Here is a 19,218-nt window from a genome sequence, read left to right on the forward strand (position 1 = left end):
AAAGCTTCACTACGTTATATCCTATTATAAATATTACAAATATTTTGAATAAAAATACTGTTTTCAAACAGAAATGAAGACTATTTCTGTACTCAGCTCAGTTAAGAATAACTTTTCAAATAGTGTTTTGTTGTTGCTGATTCTCAAGGGAGAAAAACAAAAGTTAATTAACAAAAGCTCTTACAGATAAGCATCACATCTAAGGTGAAGCTTTTTGGACACCATTAAAACATTAAGAAGCCTGGTATAATATTTAAAACCAGTAGTTGTACTATATTAAATGATATGAAACTGATGTATGGAAAAAGGTTCTAAAATTGTCTTGTCACCCTCATAGCTTACTAGTACATCTTTTCTCACTCATCCAATATAAGTGACTTTAGTGTATTTTAGTTGGCATTACTAACAAGAGGAAAAAATTTTTTTCCTATAGTTTTTTTTGAAGTTAAAGTAATGTTTTATGTATTATATAATAATTTTAAAGCCATCAACCAGAAATGAAAATTTATTTAATAAGCTGGATACTTTATCATTGTCTAGATAACACATAGTATTTGACTGACTGAATTTATTTTGCTAGTCATTAGATATAATAGGAGGAATCTGTTCCTTTCTGAAATACATTTCAATGATAGCAAAAACTGAGGGACAAGAAGTACCTTTGGAAAAAGTCAAAGTGAATTTATTACCAAGTTTAGTTTTTACCCTTCATAGGTTATTGAAATTTTTTATTTGATTAGGAATAACTCTGCCTGAACAAACATCTTCCCCTTGATTCTAATACCATTTGTCACCTGTGTAAACAAAAGGCTGTGCAGAAACTAGAACACTGACTAGAAAAGTAAAAACATTTATATATTTATGTTCTTTATATAACATTGAATAAACTATTTTTTCCTATAAAATTGATGTTTAGTTCCACATACGTAAGGCAAATAACATCAGGCTTTTATAATAATTTTATAAAGCGCAGTAGGTGCTCATTGATGCTGCAGGACAAGGTCATGGCCAGGTCTCCTGGTAGAGTCTCTTTAAGTATGTATTTCCCTCAGCTCATCTCAGAATCATCTCCTCTTGCAGGTAAAGAGAGAGGGGCAGAATACGATGTCAGTTGTTTTTGCTTTCCCTAAGAGCTTTAAAATTCAAAGAGCATCAAAGGATTACTTATGTCTTCGCAAGTCTCTGTCTTTTCTTTCTTTCCCTACTTCTGTGAATGACATCCTAAACCCTTCAATAAATTTTAGAAAATATACACCCAGCCTCACTCCTTATTCAGCTGGATTTGTGACAGAATGAATGTCTTACCTCTCACATCAGTTCCTGAGTTTTCAGTTTTATTTTTCTATATAGTCTCAGTTTAATGCGTAACAGTATGATATGAATGAACATGACGTGCACGAAACACTGTGGGGCTGAATTTATCACTGCAAGACAAATTTTCAAAAAAAAAAAAAGAAAATTCATTTTGTCTCTCTTTAGCAACAAATACTTGGAGCTGTTATAAAGTAGATTTCTGAAGTGATTTGTTGTGTTGGTATTACAGGCACCTACTCTCTGGCCTCCCCAACTTTGGTCTATTTATTTCACACTGGTTCTTCTCAAAGTTTATTCTATGAAACAATAGTCCTTTGATCTGCTTCACAATAAAAATAATGTGAAGTAAAATAAAAAACACTTCACATTGAGTCATAAACATTTACAATCATGAACATTATTTTTATTTATTCCAGACTCACAACTCTTAGGTAGTTTATAAAACATATTGCAGTGAGGACTAAAATCTATTTCATTCTCAAAATCAGTGTTTCTCAGAACTGTTTGATTAATTAACTCTTTTGTATTACTGATTGCAATACTTCAAAACTAGTGCTTTTGGAAACTCATTTTAGGATATATCATAGTTCATCAATTTCTAGATGCACATTTTCTCACTTCTTTACCCTCTGAAATTGGGATGCATCTTAGTATTTGATATCCTGGGTTCAGTGAAATATGGTTTTGCCCTAGCAGCTTTCATGTGAGTTATGTGTGCTGTTTTAGTGATCATTAGGCTCAGCTGAGGGTGACAGATGTCCAAAATGATAGTGGCTCAAATAACACAGAAATTGATCTCTTAACAGCAATTCTTGGGTAGGTGGTCCTCCACTAGAGTTGCATATCTTGGTCATGGATTTCCAGGCTTCTTTCCTCTTGCTCCATTTTCCCGAGCCTTTATATCCCAGGCCATATAATGGTTCAAGAAGGCTGCTCTCTGTTTATCTATTCTACCCAAATTCTTCACATCAGTAAAATTTTTAAAAAATCAATAAAAAGTAGGAAAAGCAAAGTGACAGATGTCTCTTAAGGAAAGTTCTCAGACTCTCCAATGACACTTCATCTTACATCTCACACCTAGGAGCCGAGGGAAGCCGGGGAATATAGTTGTTTTTCTAAGCTTGTGTGTACTGAATTGATTGCTTATTGCTATGAATAAAAGACAAACCTATGAAGGGGGAAAGACTGGAGAACTAATACCACCTGCTCTGGTATTTTCCCTGAATATTGATATTTATAAGAAGTAGATCATTAAAAAAGTTATGAACAGAAACTAGAGAAATATCAAAGCACACACAACTCTTTCAGAGTTAAGGCATGAAGGCAACTATTGTTAAAGATGAAAAATTAATTTTGCCATTAGCAGCCAGAAAATTAGCCCTTTCCTCTCCAGTATCAAAGAGTTTAGAGGATATTTATTGGTATGCATCGCCTTGGATTGTGAAGGTCAGAACGTAATGATCTTGGTTCCCTTCCTTTGATTCTCTGGTCCCTCTGGTTACCCACATTTCAGTGGGGGAAAGTGCAACTAGAAACGCAGGGAGTGCTTCACATAGCGGCTACTGTGTGGATATGGGCTCATAGTAAGAATGTCCAGAATGTCACTAACTTGATTAGCTTGTTCTCAAGCTGCTCTGCGATTGTTTCTATTACTCTTTTCGAGATTTTGATTGAATTAAGTGTAGGAATTACTGTAAAAAATTCTCCAATGTTAATCATTGCATTTAATTTTTACATTTGTTCACAACATCTTTAGTCACTAATTTCTAAATGGAAATATTGAAGTAAGGAGACTGTTCAAATTTAACCTCAAATTTGACTACTGTTCATATGGAAATATAATTAGATTATTATGAATTATCTTTTTTAAAGGTAAATTTCTACTTATTTTTGCCACTGTAATTTTGGAATTTCTGTGACTGTCAGCTGATCCTCTTGATTCTTTTGCTTTATTAAGCTATATTTTAGCCAAAACCAAACAAAAACATATCTTTTTTGAAGCCAGAGTTCTATTACCAGTTCCTGAAAGCTGTTATTCTGTGATGCCTACCTTAATTTATAAGCTCTTAAAAGCACTCACTTTACAGGGAAATTATTTAATAATTTAATGTAAAAATAGTAACTATATAGTAAAGAGATACAAATTTTTCTCTGTGTTTATTATGTCAGACTATCTGGTATAATAAGGCAAATAAAATTATAAAGTAATATATCCCCATCAGGCTTATTTTTAGGAAAAGTAATTAAATAAGTGGTAAAAAATCTTGAAAGACTCAGTAGGTGAGCTTCATGAATTGATCTGGCTTAGTGGGTTGGTAAAAATGTTTTCAATTAAAAATGTTAATTTACATGTTTTTTTCTCTATTGCCTTGCCTTATTGAGAAGGATTAGTGATTTATACGTCTTAATTTTTGAACAATATTAATGATAAAAACAAAAATGGATGCTGATGTTATAGTTTAACTTATTGTACCCACAGGGGAAAAACTGATTTTTTTAAGAAAGATGAAATCTACCAGATAGATAGGTATCTTCTTATTATTACCAGATATTTATTGAATACCTCTCATGTACAGAGCTCTCTGGTAGCCTTTGGAATGTGGAAGTCAAATTCTAAATAATTCAACCATGCTGAAGTGTGTTTGAAGTAATGGTTATATCTTTATTGCTTCAACACAGAAGGGAAATATCCTAGCTATGGTATGAATTAGGAATTATGAAGTAATAAATTAAAGTAAAAACTGACACCTATTTTTTTTGGAAACTTCAGGCAACATAGCTTTGAAGCACATTCATAAACCAATAATAAAATTGGAAGGTAGGAGGACTATATGAGAAATGTGCATAGTAGTTCCCTTTTTCCATGGGGAATATGTTCTACCACAAACAGTACCAAACCTTATATATGCTATATTTTTTCTATACATAGATACCAATGATAAATTTAATTTATAAATAGGCCCAGTAAGAGACGAACAAAAATGACTAACAATAAAATAGAACAATTTGTTACAACATATTTCACTATAAGTTATATGAATGTGGTCCATGTCTTCGAGCTCTGATAACTGATCTGATAACCAAGACAACTCTCAAGTGAGCAGTGGGTGGGGAGCATATACAGCATGTACACACTGGACGAGGGGATGATGCACATCAGGGGCAGAATGGAGCAGGGCAGTGCAGGATTTTATGACAGTATTCAGAACAGCATGCAATCTAAAACTTATGAGTTGTTTATTTCTGGAATTTTCCATGTCATATTTTTGGACCATGGTTGAACTTAGGTAACCAAAGCTACAGAAAGCAAAACCACTGCTAAGGAGGGACTACTGTATTTCTGTCCCAGTTAGAAAGATTCCTTAGAAGAGCGATTCTCCATCTCTGAAACTGTGTACTCAGAGCAGCAAATTTATTTAGCTCCAACTATAAGTGTTTGCAGTGTGGTCTTTCTAATGGCCTAACAATCTGAACTCAGCTGGATTTCTGTGCTACCACTCTTCAAGTTATCATGCAGGTACCCTACTGTGATCTGCCTACTGTTTCCTGTACTTTTCTTCTATTGCTTATTTCCGTTACTAAAAATAGCAGTATTTTTAGTAACGGAAATCAGGATTTAATAATTTATCAGGTGATAGTAATTCTTTAAATCAAAATTGAACTTTCTCATTAGACTTCAAATTTATAAATATTTTGGATGGATACGTTTTCAAACATATGTAAATTCTCAGTTTTACTTGGGTCTTTAAAAGTATTATATACTTGTCAGGAGTAATTTTTTTTGCAATATATTGGATCAGTAGTCTGACCTGTTCAATGTATAATTATAAAACTTTTAAATAGGTAAAATTTTAGCATTCATAGAAATTTTACTTCTGTTGCAGGGTGTCTGTTTATTCCTGATAAAGTAGGGAAATGATAATTGGAGCATAGTGTTAAGAATTCTAAAACCTGGATCTAATTTCAAGATTACTTCTTATTTAGAAAGACGTAAGACTTATATGACCTGAAGAGAAACCAGAGTATCAAGATTACTTCTTATTTTAACTGAGAGGCCTTAGCATGTCATTTAACTTTTAGAAGTTTGTTTCCTCATTCAAAAAAATAGAGTGAATAATATTTGCCCTGATTATATTATAGGTATTGGGAGGACAAAATAAAACACTGAGTATTAAAATACTTAATAAAACTTTAAAGCAGTCTCAAAAAAGGTGCATGTGTATGTGAATATGTCTATATGCATAAATGATAAAAAATAATAGATCCTTATTTGGTTTAAGTTCAGATTATTTATGGAAGTGAAAGATCACTTTTTAGAAAAGTTTGGGAAAGAAGAAGGCATTGTGCTTTAGATTTTCTTTGAATGACATGAACAGAGCAAGATCTATAACATTTACTTTACTTTCTTGGAAAGAGAACAGCTGAAATTGACTCTGTCCGGACTTAACATGGGCTCTTAAGACTCAATGGTATTGTATATTTGGCATTACACACTTCCTGAAGTCCTTTTTAATCTTCAAAGGTTTTGTAAATGTGAACCAATTTGTCCCAGTTTTGTTTCCCAATAACTGGTGTAAAATTGGTGTTCCTTGCGGCTGCTCCAGATGTGTTAATGTACAGTTGCCACAAATGCATTTTTTAAAAATTAATTTCACTTAGAATCACACACACTCTCCAACATGGGAGAGACATAAAAGTAAACATTATTTATGAGGCCAAATTTAAACAACACCACGTGGTCTTTCACAAGGATGACCAAAACACTGCTGTGAGATGACAGACATTGGCCAAACTTATTATACTCTGTGGTAACACAGAAAAAGCACTCTGTGTACTGTTGTTATGATTTTGTACTATGTAATGATTCCCCATATTGGATTGTCATTTTTAAACATATATGAAATAGAAGTCATACATAACTTATGATTTTGGGGGATGTCATTCAGAAAATTTAAATGTACAAGATAAAAATCAGTAAAAAACATTATAAAAGGTCATGGAATTTTCTTATAATTGTTATTGGGATGCATTTGAAAAAATCTGCCACATATGTCTTTTCTTCTTTAGGCTCCTTTACCTGCAATAAGTGATCTTCCAGAGTTTTTTGTTGCTTCTTATAAATGGCCTGGATGGACTCATGACCCATTGGATCAAAAGAATTGTGCTGCCTCATGGGCATTTTCCACTGCAAGTAATAAAGCCATTTTATTTACTTCTTTATACATTCTCCCTTTAGCTCTAGATCCTGGGGTAGTAATTAAAAGATTTGAAAATTTAGAATATTTAAACATTAACATTTGGTTAATTAAAATAAAATCTTATTTTTACCAGAGAAAGCAACCTGAAGATTATATAAAAATCAATTTTACTCTGACAAGTGGTCTATAGGATCTAATCTTAAATAGAGAGTAAATCAAAAGGACAACAAAGAAAAGCTGCCGAATTTGTTTGTCTCTTGAGGCTTAATTTGATATAAAATAAGACCAGAATAAACTAATTAAGGATAAATAGGTTTAATCCCACTTTAGATAAAAACAAATATACAGGTTCTGAGTCTAAAGTAATGTAGATGGTTTCTAATAAGAATGTCTTCTAAGTTAATGTTGCTGATCATTCAAAAGTGTTACAGTATATCTTTTATAGCTATTTTTATATAAGTTTACAAGTCCAGTAAATCAGTATTCAGGTTAATGCCAAGATTTGGTCTCCAAATTATCCTCAAAGGAGTTATGCATTCCAGCAATTAAATTGACACTAACATAATATTTATTAGCTGCTATCAAAGATCTTCATAAAACTATGCTTAAGCTTTAAAGGCAATTCCAAAAGAGCACTCAAAAACAGTCAAGTACCAAAAGCATTGTGAAATAAGAACATAGACTCTTAGAAGAGCCAGCTCTGAAGAGTGGCATTCCTTGGGACAGAAAAGTGCTGGTATCTTTGTGTAAATATTATTACTTCATAGTCTCAACTGGTTTGTTCTAGAAATAATGCCATTCGCCAAGGTCACCTCTGGAGCAGCTCCCTCTGTTAACTCTATGCTACCGCCCACTCCCCCGGGATAAACACTTCTGACTATCTGACTTTTGTCCTCACCGTGTTAGGCATACTCAGGGGAACCTCTGTGAGCCCTGATCCAGATGGGTGGGGAGAGATTTAATCAGATAATTTATCTATCGTTTTATACCCATGTGGTTAATGTACTACACCTCCTAGGTGTTATGCGAGAATCCTGCTTTAATTTAAGGCTGGACGGGTATTTCTGAAGCTGCCTTAGGGAAGGCAGGGGTGGTGAAATGCTGAGAAAAACCCTGCCAGGCTGGTCTGGACAGCGTTTTGGAATCCTCAGGTCACAGACCCTCAGTAGGTGTCAGCACAGGACTAAGTCTGCATTTGTCCCCATGTCTAATTCAGCAAAACAACAGAGAAGGAGTTTTCAAGACTTTTGTGGTTTCAGGGGACACAGTTTTATACCCTGTGTGTTCAGCGTGGAAAATAAAGTGTTAAGTAAAGAAAAGAAGAAACAAGGTTATTGTAAAGTGCTAGAAAATTATATGAAGAAGTAGTAATTAAAATACAATAAGTATCTTTTAAAGGAGCTCAAAGCTATAACATGGAATAAATAAGAATTAAAAATATATACATATATAAATAGTTGTTCAGTGACATAAAAGTCAGGCAAGATGTGAAAAGCTGAAGCGGTGAAGGAGCTGGAAATGGTGGGAGGGATGGAAGCCACAGATCCAACTTGGAGACAGAGTGAAATAAGCAGAGAAAATAATAAAGTGTGTCTCAGAGGCAGAGCACCGTAAAAGTGTTTGTGAAGACGCTGAAACACAATTTGTTAAACTGAGCCATTCTTCAATCTTATGACCCTTCCTAAGTATTCGAGTGAATTTGGCTTCAACTTTCACTGAGGTTCAGAAAATGTTGCTTTTATTTTCTGAACATTTCTGAACAGAAATGTTCAGAAAATAAGAGCAACATATTACATACCATCAGACTTTAAAATATTTATCCTTTAGTTGAAATCTCCCGATCCATGGGGCTGGAAGGGGCCTTCAAGGTCACCTTTTTCAAGTCTTTGGTTTTATAGAAGAGGCACATAGATAAGGTGACTTACCCAGAGCCAAAAGTCAAGCGGCGTCAGAAATGATCCTGGAAACCAGGTCTCTGACTTCTTGAATATCATTTTCTCTACATTGTAAAGTATATTCTGAGCCAAAGAATAGTTACAATAACATTTCAAAAATTTATATCTGATTCTGAACTTTTGTATTCAAAGTCTAGGCACCAAAGGATTTCAGTTTTCTTCTATGAAGAAGGGAATTGTTTTATTGAGAATAGTAGAGGTGGTAGTATAATGTCATTTGCTCCTGTGAAACATATCCTAGCACAATAGTAGTTGGGAATTGAGAAGAAAGGAGGAGGTTTTAGATTGAACATAGGTTGCACATCTGAAATGTGCCTGCATTTGTACTATGGAATTGTGCATATGCTATAATTACATACAAACCATATATATACAGAAATATATATGCATCTGAATTATTTTAAAATAAATTATTTTATAATGATTTTAAATTAGCACCTTGAAGAACTTTAGTACCCAGACAATTTTGATGAGCAAAAACAATAACTTTTCCTGAGAAAATTGGTTGGATAGGAGAAAAGTTACGATTTTGCTGCCTTTTATTAAAAATAAGAGATTAAACATCAAGACTGAGACTATACCAGACAAAAACAAACAACCTGTACCAAAATGGCACCACCCCAATTTTTTTCATGATCTCATTACTCATTGTAGCATGATCACAATGAAAACATGTATGGTTTTCTGCTACTGATTGATTAGTTATGACTCTCTTGTTTCTTGTTCATCATTATAGTTTTTAGTGCCCAGCACAGCTGTCATCTAGTAGATGGTCAGTAAGTATGTGTTTAGGGAAGAGATGAATTGATTAACAACAACCATGGTAGGAAATTATTTAAACAGAAGAATATAAGGTTCAATCATAAAAGGCATATATATACCTACACAAACACACGCACATATACATGGATTCAGTGTCTACTGAAATAAGATTAGGATCGTGACTTCCAAGAATATAATAAGCATAAAAGTGTGCTATGTAGCTTTTGGATATTTTATAAGATGGACTCATACTACCTGGATAATTTAAGAATGGTCTTGTGGGCAATTAAACTAGATATCAGTTTAAAAACCAAGAATTCAATTTATTCCAATATATCAGATTAACATAGATTAATTTCTAGTTAACATTTCTATGATCAGTTTTTCTGATTTCCTTAGCTTAGTTACATTTGCTTCAAAAAATATAATTTGCTCATGACTATATGTATGGTACTGTTTTAGGTGCAGGAGATAGAAATGTAAGTAACATGTGGCCCTGGTCCTAAAGGAATTTCACTTGACTAATTTCTTCATGAAGAATTCAGAAATGTATAGAACATGAAAGAAATAAGGGAGCAGAAAAACCTTGAAGCTGTTAAGACAGTGAAACTATACCAAAATCAGGCAAAAATTATGACTGGAATTATGATACAGTTAAGTTATTGGAATATATAAATATATTAATGATATTTTGCCTTAATTTTAAATTGCATAAAGTTTAGAAGACTAGGTTATGTTCAAATAAAAAAAGGTATGCAAATTATTAGAAATAATCATATGCCATTTGAATATTAACCAATATTTTATTTGAAACAGGTGTGGCTGCTGACCGAATAGCAATTCAGTCGAAGGGGCGATACACAGCCAATCTGTCTCCTCAGAATTTGATTTCTTGTTGTGCCAAGAACCGCCATGGATGCAACAGTGGAAGCATCGATAGGGCTTGGTGGTACCTGAGAAAACGTGGGTAAATAGCTGCCCAACATGTATTTATAGGATTCTTTTTTTTTTAATTTTAAATATTTTACTTATTTATTTTTGGAGAGGGGAAGGAAGGGAAAAAAAGAGGGAGTGTGGTTGCCTCTCAAGTGCCCCCTACTGGGGACCTGGTCTGCAACCCGGGCATGTTCCCTGACTGGGAATCAAACCAGTGACCCATTTGTTCACAGGCTGGTGCTCAATCCACTGAGCCACACCAGCCAGGGCTATTTCTAGGATTCTTATGAGGGCTGCTTAGGGTTAGAATAAGGAAAAATATATATATATTTCAAATTTATACAAAAATGTACAAATATATATGCTAAATCTATATAAATATGTTATATTTGGTATCTGTGGAGGTTATGAGGTATTGGAAACAATTATTTAAAGAATGTCTACTTCCTAGGTAAACTAATAGAAAGACGTAAGTAAGCATTGCCTTGTTGCTGTGAGATAAATGGCTCTATTAAATCCCCGTGGAGCAAATACAGTAATTGATATCACTGATACTTCTGTTGAAATTTTCCGTTACCCAGGTATATGAGTAAATTATCTTAGGTAAATTAGATTAAGAATCAGATGGATAAGATAAAGAAGTAATTTACAGTTGCCTCAGTTCATCAATATCATTAATTGTCCCCATCCCATTTGATAAGAAAAGGCAGGTTGCATTTCTTTACTCTCATGAACTCTGATAATCCACATAGCACCCTTGCATCTACTTTGAGAGCTCATCTACTTAAGAGCCAAGTTAATCCACTAAGTAAACTACAGGTGATAGCTAGTGGTATACATATGTACTGCTCATCATTTATTTCCTCATCCACTGAGTGCTCTGCACCTGCTATAGAGCAGGTATGTGCTATGAAAGAGTAGATATCAGATATTGATAAGTGGCAATAAATTTTAAAAAATTTCTTTCATATGTTTTGCCTAATAAGGCAATACTTAAAATGGACAACTTGGGCTGATACCTTCCTGGTGTACTAGTGCTTGTTTAGCTTTTGTTTTGTACTACGATAAAAATTAAAGCCCTTTAGGAGGTTAAAAATAAAAATGATCACAGAGACCCAACTAAATCTCATTGTATTAGTCTGCTTAGGTTTACATAAAATAACATAGACTGGATGTCTTAAACAATAGGCATTAATTTCTCACAGTTCTAGGGGCTGAGAAGCCCAAGGTCAAGGTGTAGCCAATTCAGTTCTGGAGAGAGCCCTCTTCCTGGCCTACCTTTCCACTATGTTCTCATAGGATGCAGCAAGAACGCTCCTGTCCATATAACGACACTTATCCCATTATGAGCCCCAAACTCATTACCTCATTTAAAGCTTATTATCTCCTAAAGGTCCCATCTTCAGATACCATCACACTTGGTATTAGGGCTTTAATGTGAATTTGCGATGACACAATTCAATGGACAATACTCATCCCATTTAAGTCAAGATTTTTATTTGAAGTGGTTAGTGTTTTTAATGGCTTTGCTGTCATTATGTTCTTTGCCTAGATTTTCTTACTCTTGTGGACACTTTCAAATTTTCTTGACCCAATCCTATTGTATAGTTCTATAGCCAATGCAACATTGAATATCTATAAAACCAATTCCATTGTTTTATTTTGTTACCATCTGCTTCTCTATTCAATAAGCCAAATAACTTATACTTTTCTATGTTCAGCTTCAAAATTTGAGATTAAAATTATGTTCTTTATCTTTTATATAGTATCTTGATAACTTTCAACTTTATTAACTTTAAGTATTATATTAACATACACTCTTTCTCCAAAGTATCATGAACTTTAGACATGCAATAGTTGAAGCCTTAAGACAGAGTATTTATAACTTAATAAAAATATAAAAATACCCTTAATTCTAAAATATATAATTTATCAGAATACCCCATATAAATATAATAAAATGTATTGTTCTTTTTACATTAAATTTTGCTCTTCTACATTGTAATTATAGATGCAGAATGAAGAAGTACTTCCTCATTTAATATTACCACAGATTTTATTGACACATTTCATCTCCAGGAGATTCTATAATGTAGATAGAATCACTTATTTAAGTGGATTAAAGCAAGATTTTAAAAATTATAATAAGGAAATAAGAGGGAGGTGAAGGAGAATGTAATATTAGTGAACTCCTCTTTTAGAATCAGTCAACATTTTAAAAGTTACACATGTAAGTAAACAGAATGTTTAATTAAGTAAAATTGCATATAGGTAGGATATTTCAGCATTTTCCTAAATATTACTTTTACTTTTTTGCTTATTCCTCATAGACTGGTATCCCATGCATGCTACCCACTTTTCAAGGACCAGAATGCTACCAGTAATGGCTGTGCCATGGCAAGTAGGTCTGATGGGCGGGGCAAACGGCAAGCCACAAAGCCATGTCCCAACAACATCGAGAAATCTAATAGGATCTATCAGTGTTCTCCTCCATACAGAGTCTCTTCCAACGTAAGTCTAAATGGCAAGAATTAACAGTAGTTAACCTGCTCAAAATATATAGCTCTGCTGTTATTAAAACTGTCTAAGAACTATTTAAAACTATTACATTCTAAGAAAATGTTATGTTTTAAGGTATAATTTTTTATATTCTTAAAGTGCTTATTAAAGACTTCCCATTTGGGTATGATTTCTGATCTTTTAATATTAGCAGTATAAATGACTGAGTTACATTAAAAATGTCCATGAAAATAGAGTTTTAAAATTATGTGTTAATTAATTAATATACTTGACAAATAAAGCTAAACCCTTTTTTACTGACATTTTATTTGTTGTAGTAGCTCATTGTGTCATTTTTTTTTCCTTCCTCCACAAAATAATTAAAGTAGACATAGCTGTAATGGGAAGAAGATGCCCTTGGATTCCAGTTTGTTGTGTTAAAGACATTGGCAAATTTTACCCCACTGTATTAATGTTACACAAACCTCACTTTCAGAATCTCTGAACCTTCACTGTCTTCCAGTTACCTGTAGAATACAGTCCAAGATTCTTACCATGACACACAGACTTTCATGATTTGGTTCTGACCTACTGCTTTAACAGACTCTTGTGTGGCCAGCATCTAACCCTCCACCCTCCCATAATGCACCTGATTTAAGGACTACTGTCTGCTCCTGCCATATACCACATTCTTTCATGCTTCTCCACTTAGCCAAGACATAATTCTTCTTACCCAAATGATTACCCCACCCACCTTTTTTTATCTGGTAACATCCCATGTATGTGTCAAGGTCCAGGTCAAAACTTGATCTTCTCTGTGAGGTTTTCTTGACTCCTAGGTAAGATTAATTTCCCTCTCTCTTTTGTATCAATGGCACTTTGAACTTGTCTCTAGAACAGAACTTATCATTTTGTAATGGACTTAGTTGTGTTACTGTCTATTCCACCAAAATGTAAATACACTGAGGATAGATTCAGGGTCAATATTTGTTTCTGTCCTGGTTTCCTGCGATGTATATTCTGTGATACATGTGCATAGATAGATGAATGAATGAATGAATGAATGAATGAGTAACCTGGCTCTTTACTAAGGGCTGCATTATACATTGCGTAGCAACATTTGTATACTGAGGAACTTCACTAAACATGCATCTGGAATTGCTCCTGTGATCAAAGGAATGGAGATGGCAGTTATCACCAATGATTAAACATGGTTTTAACTTAATTATGTTTTGGGACCATAAAAAGTTATTACATTCTCTCTCAATTCTAAAATTATTATCAGTGTTAAAGTCAATGAAATAAATGGGTGTATCTTGTTTTTAGCAATTTCATCAATGGGGCATTTCACATATGAGTAGTTCAAAGTATGATTAAAAGCAAGTGGTCAAGGCACATTGGGTTGTATAACTCCTAAATTGGTTGTACAACATCTATCATACGCCAGAAAATGGATTTAGTATGCTCCAATAACAATAACCATGATCAATTATATTTTTTCCTTCTAGGAAACTGAAATAATGAAAGAAATAATGCACAATGGACCGGTTCAAGGTAAGCTTGGATGAAGTGTGATTGTGTGATATTTATTCCTTTAATAAACATTACATTTTAGCTCATGTAAAAGGAACTTAATACAAGAAAGAAAATTTTTACTTTTAGAGTACTCATAAGGGTTCATCAGTTCTTAGGTCAGTGCAATCATGCTCACCTAATAACCTCATTAGGTGTCATGTTATTTTAAGAAAATAGATTCATCCATAAATTGAATACTTAAATATTAATAACACATTTAATGAAAGTCTGCTAAATCTTTCCAAAGTGATCATGAACCAAGCAGACAAACATAAAATGCTAAGCAATGAAGCTCATTTAATTGTTCAGTCACATTTAAAAATCATATATAGTGTTAGAAATTTTCTCACCATCAGTTTAAATGGATCAGGTAATGGATTGGAAAAAATCAAGGTTTTGCAGTAGAAATAAAGTAGATACTTTTCTTTTTCTATAAACTCAAAATAAATCAAGTAAGACAGTATGATTTTGTGTTTTATAAAAGGCTTTGTATTTTGATCAATTTTGTAAATGTATAATGGATAGTAAACTAACAGTAAATAAAAAATAAAATATTTACTGTACATTGACTGATTTTTAAGATATCACCTCTGATACACAGTCCCTCTACTTACTTATTTAATTTTATTTTGCATCAATGGTGTAGCTAAAGATACATTCACAGTGTATATTCTCTGTACTAAACATTGATTTGAAGAGCAGGGAACAAGAAATACAGAAGGCATAAAATGGAAATTCAGGTTGTGAACATTAAAAGGCCCAAAGTATACTATCAGTGTAGTAGGAGAAACCAAATATATTTAAATTAAGCAAAGAAATTTAAATAAACCACAACTTAAATTTAAAATATTTAACGTATATCTAAGGACTTATTGGCCAGTTTTTCTTTTTGAAATGCTGAATGCTGACCTAATTAGTATTGATTCAACATCTAGCAGGTACCATGGATTTTGTATTGGAACAATTAGCATTTATTGTTATTACCACTTAACACATTGAAAAACTGAAGCTTACACTAAACATATCCTGAAACATGTTTAATTTAAAGAAAATGGGACCTTACACAAAACCTGCAACAAATGAATAAAAATATTTTTGTCTCCTTACATTTGTGTCACTTTTGTTGGCTGTTATAAGAGAAGGGCAATTCATGTGTAATTTAAATGTGTATTTCAGTTCGTGGAGTTTGTGTGACAAATTTGAAAGAGTGCAGGCATTTGAACTCAAGGATGAACTAAAAAAATGCAACTTTGATATTTACTATGTAAATGACTTCAGGCAAGTTATTTAACTTCTCTGAATCTTCAGATCATTATTACTTTTGTAAGTTCTCTCTTTTTCTCTCTGTCTCTCCCCTCTGTCAAAAGATATTTGGATCATTATCATTTAAAACTACAAACACTTTAGGTATTTTTTTATAGTCATATACTGTAAATGTTTGTGAATTTCACCTAACAAGTAAAAAATAGATACAATTTCAAAATAATAACATTGAAATGCAAAGTTTTCAACGCCCATTGAACAAATGTTTGTTGAGAACCCATCGCCTTGCCAGCCTGAGCCAGGAGTAAAAGATAGAGCTGCAATGAAGGCAAGCTTCACCTGCTTATGGTAATTCTGTACAAGATTGCCGCAGTTGTCCAAAAATAAAATTGCACTGCAGTACTTTATATAGTTAGATGTTTCTGGGTTCATCAAGTCTGTTTTGGTGTCAGAAACTGAAGGAAGAAACCACCTTCAAGTTTATTGTAGTCACTTCTCACCCATTTTTCTTTAGTTGGCAGTGTTTTTCAGCAATGAAGAATGTATTTTATTCATGGTGGTTAAGAGAGAGTTGGGAAAAGCTAACGAAGCCTGTGGTTCTATTGAAGATGAAAACCACTAGCAAATTCTCCCATTTTTATAAATGCTGATTAACTCATCTTTCTGTAGATGCTATGTGATTGTTTGCCCATTGTTGCCTGGCTAACATTATGTATTTCTCCAGTCTCAACACAAAAGGATGTAAAAGGCAGCAGAATGCTGCATAAATAACACTGTGTGCATTCTTCTAAAATATGTAGAATTAAAAATAAGTTTAGGTTAGAAAAGAGAACAAAAGCAAAGATCTGCATGCACTACAGTTATATAAATTCTTAAAAACCTATGGGAATATGTTTTAAAGTTGATAAAAAAATTAAATCTGTTTTGAAAATATCTTAACAGTACCAGAAAAGGCATGGAACATTAAAAAGTTATATATGACTTTGGAGTACAAGCTTCATTTTAGCCAGTGACTTTAGTTCCTTTATTTACAATGCATGTCAAACTAAGATAAACAAGGGTTTTACAGTTATGAGATAGGCAAACATTGACCATAGTTATGAAGGTATACTTATCTTGCTGCTCACATCTTCTAGAAGAGAAGTTTAAAGTCTTCACCCTGAATTGACCAAGCTGTTCAACAAAGTGCACAGGGCAGAAAAGAAGTAATCTCGGTGGGGGAATGAAGAAGAGCTTTATAAAGTATAAGCTTTTACTTTCTAAAGAATACAACATTGGCTTAGCTTTCCAGACCTGGGAGGATGAAATTCTTTTGCTAAGGGTTTGCTTTTTATTATTAGCTCACCATGGAAAGATTTGTATTTATTTCTAAGGATTAAGGACAATTACTTTAAGCCCAGTGTGCCAGTCACACCCTTCACTGCTAGCTTAATTGGAGTTTTAAGAGGCTTGTGGCGAAGCCTAAGATTAATGGAGAAATTGCAAATCACTAGCCAAGTGTATTGGTTCTTCACTGCAAGAGACCCAATTCCTGCTCAAGAGTATCGAAACTTTTGGCATCTTTGGGCCACACTGGGAGAAGAGTTGCCTTGGACCACACATTAAGTACACAAACACTAATGAAAACAAACAAACCAAAAAAAAAGCTCATTATGTATTAAGTACATTTACAATTTTGTGTTGGGCCACATTCATAGCCATCCTGGGCTGAATGTGACCACGGGCCATGGGTTAGACACCCCTGCTGGTAATAGTGCCTGTATCAATTAAGAATAGATGGTGTTTCAAAGGTATAGTGTATACTTAAGTACTACTCAAACAACTAAAGCTGTTTTCATTAGAGAATAAAAAAATATTGCAGCCACATATAAATTATATCATATGGTACTTGTTTTCTCTGACTGGTTTATTTCACTTAATATAATGCTCTCCAAATAAACTAACAAGCAAAATAGAAACAGACTCATAGAGATCAGACCAACAGGTGTCGGGGGAGGAGGCTGGGTGGAAATGGTGAAAGGATTAAGCAAAAACGCCTCCAAAACTCATAGACACAGAGAACAGTGTTTACTGGTGATTAGCAGAGGGAAAGGGGGTGAGGAGGGAGGTAGAAGAGGGTAAATGAGGGATAAATGGTGATGGAAGGAGACTTGACTTGGGGTGGTAAACCCACAAAAAATGTACAGATGATATACTATAGAATTGTACACCTGAAATAATTTTATTAACTGCTGTCACCACAGTAAATTTAATTAAAAAAGAAAATATTGCAGCCAATTACATTAAGTAGAAATCAAAATTAGGCTGTATTGCAAATTCTCTTCCAAAATTTTACTCCTGGGGGACTTCTGGTGAAGATTGCAGTGTAGGCAGACATGATTTGCTTCTTTGTACAATCACATCAAAATTACAACTAAAATATAGAACAGCCATCACTCAGAACCATCAGAAATCAAGTGGAATGGAAGTCTGACAACTATGGAATTAAAGAAGTCACATCCATCCAGACTGTTAAGAGGAGCACAGACATGGAACAGGCTAGTCCCACACTCACATGTGGTGGATAAAAATTTGGAAGGGTATCTCAGAAGTGAGGAGTCCCAGCCCCACACCAGGCCCCCTGCCCAGGGTTCCAGTGCCAGGAAGATAAGTCCCCACAACTTATGGTTACAAAAACGAGTGAAAATTGAGTCAATGAAAGAAACTTCTGCAGCCCAAAGCAGTTCTGGAAGAATCCCAGCATGGACTCACCTACTCAGATTGCTGAGCTCAGGCTCCAGACCAGCATGGCAGCTTGAAGAGTACCGGTGGCATATGGGAGATGCTGAAGTATCTGGCATCAGAGCGAGCAGAGGCTATTGTCCCTTTTCTGACCCCTCCCCCCACAGAGCCACACCGTCTGCAGGCTGGTGCCCTATCTGAGACTCCATCAACCTGGCTTACACTGTTTAACTTGCCTTGGAGATCCCCTGAGACTCTCCCCGACCAAACTTACAAGCCCACCCAAACTGCTTTTCCATATGAATGGCTGGTCTTGGCTCTTACTGCAAAACTTCCTAAACCTCTCAAACAAGCAAAGGCTGGCCTCAGTGAGCCCCAGGCCAGGCACTAGCAGCAGCCAGCCTGGATTCACACCTTGGCTTCAACTGGGAGTCTCCAAGCCCAGCACAAGTAGCAGCCATCTCAGATTGCTCTATAGCTCAGGCAGGGTGGCCCTGGGCAAAACACTGATGGGGGATGATTTTGGTTTGTACCATCCAGGAAACCCCTGAATCTACACAGCCAATGGACAGCTACAGATCACATCAGAGCACCACCACCCTGCACCTGCACAGATGATCCTCCAGGAGGGTAGAGGTTGGTGGTAAGTGGTCACAGCCAGTCCTTGCAGCTGACTGGTCTGGGTAAATCCTTCCCATTGATCTACAGACAGCAACCAAGGCTCAAATACATGAAGAGGGTATACTCAATCCATATGATGGGTGCACCTTGAGTACCCAGCTTGGGTGATAAGGGAGGCTATGCTACTGGACCCTACAGGACACCTACTACATTAGGCCACACTATCAAGATACCAAGTCAAGGCAGCTCTATTTAATACATAGAAACAAACACAGGGATGCTGCCAAAGTGAGGAGACACAGAAACATGGCCCAAATGAAAGAGTAGATCAAAACTCCAGAAAAGGAATCAAATGAAATGGAGATAAGCAATCT

The 19,218-nt window shown here is 34.6% G+C and overlaps 1 protein-coding gene across 1 annotated transcript in view; it reads left to right on the plus strand.

Annotated features, from left to right (window-relative positions):
* The window catches only part of TINAG (tubulointerstitial nephritis antigen), a 78,420-nt gene that overhangs the window by 18,951 nt on the left and 40,251 nt on the right, over positions 1–19,218 (plus strand). The window contains exons 5-8 of the mRNA XM_054569501.1: positions 6,382–6,505; positions 10,046–10,196; positions 12,496–12,676; positions 14,173–14,218. Of these exons, the coding sequence (XP_054425476.1) occupies positions 6,382–6,505; positions 10,046–10,196; positions 12,496–12,676; positions 14,173–14,218 (502 nt within the window). The remainder of the gene's footprint in view (positions 1–6,381; positions 6,506–10,045; positions 10,197–12,495; positions 12,677–14,172; positions 14,219–19,218) is intronic.

Source organism: Pteronotus mesoamericanus, unplaced genomic scaffold (genome assembly GCF_021234165.1).
Source record: "Pteronotus mesoamericanus isolate MK-2021 breed Mesoamerican mustached bat unplaced genomic scaffold, CSHL_Meso_final contig_20, whole genome shotgun sequence".
In the NCBI taxonomy this organism is placed as follows: domain Eukaryota; kingdom Metazoa; phylum Chordata; class Mammalia; order Chiroptera; family Mormoopidae; genus Pteronotus; species Pteronotus mesoamericanus.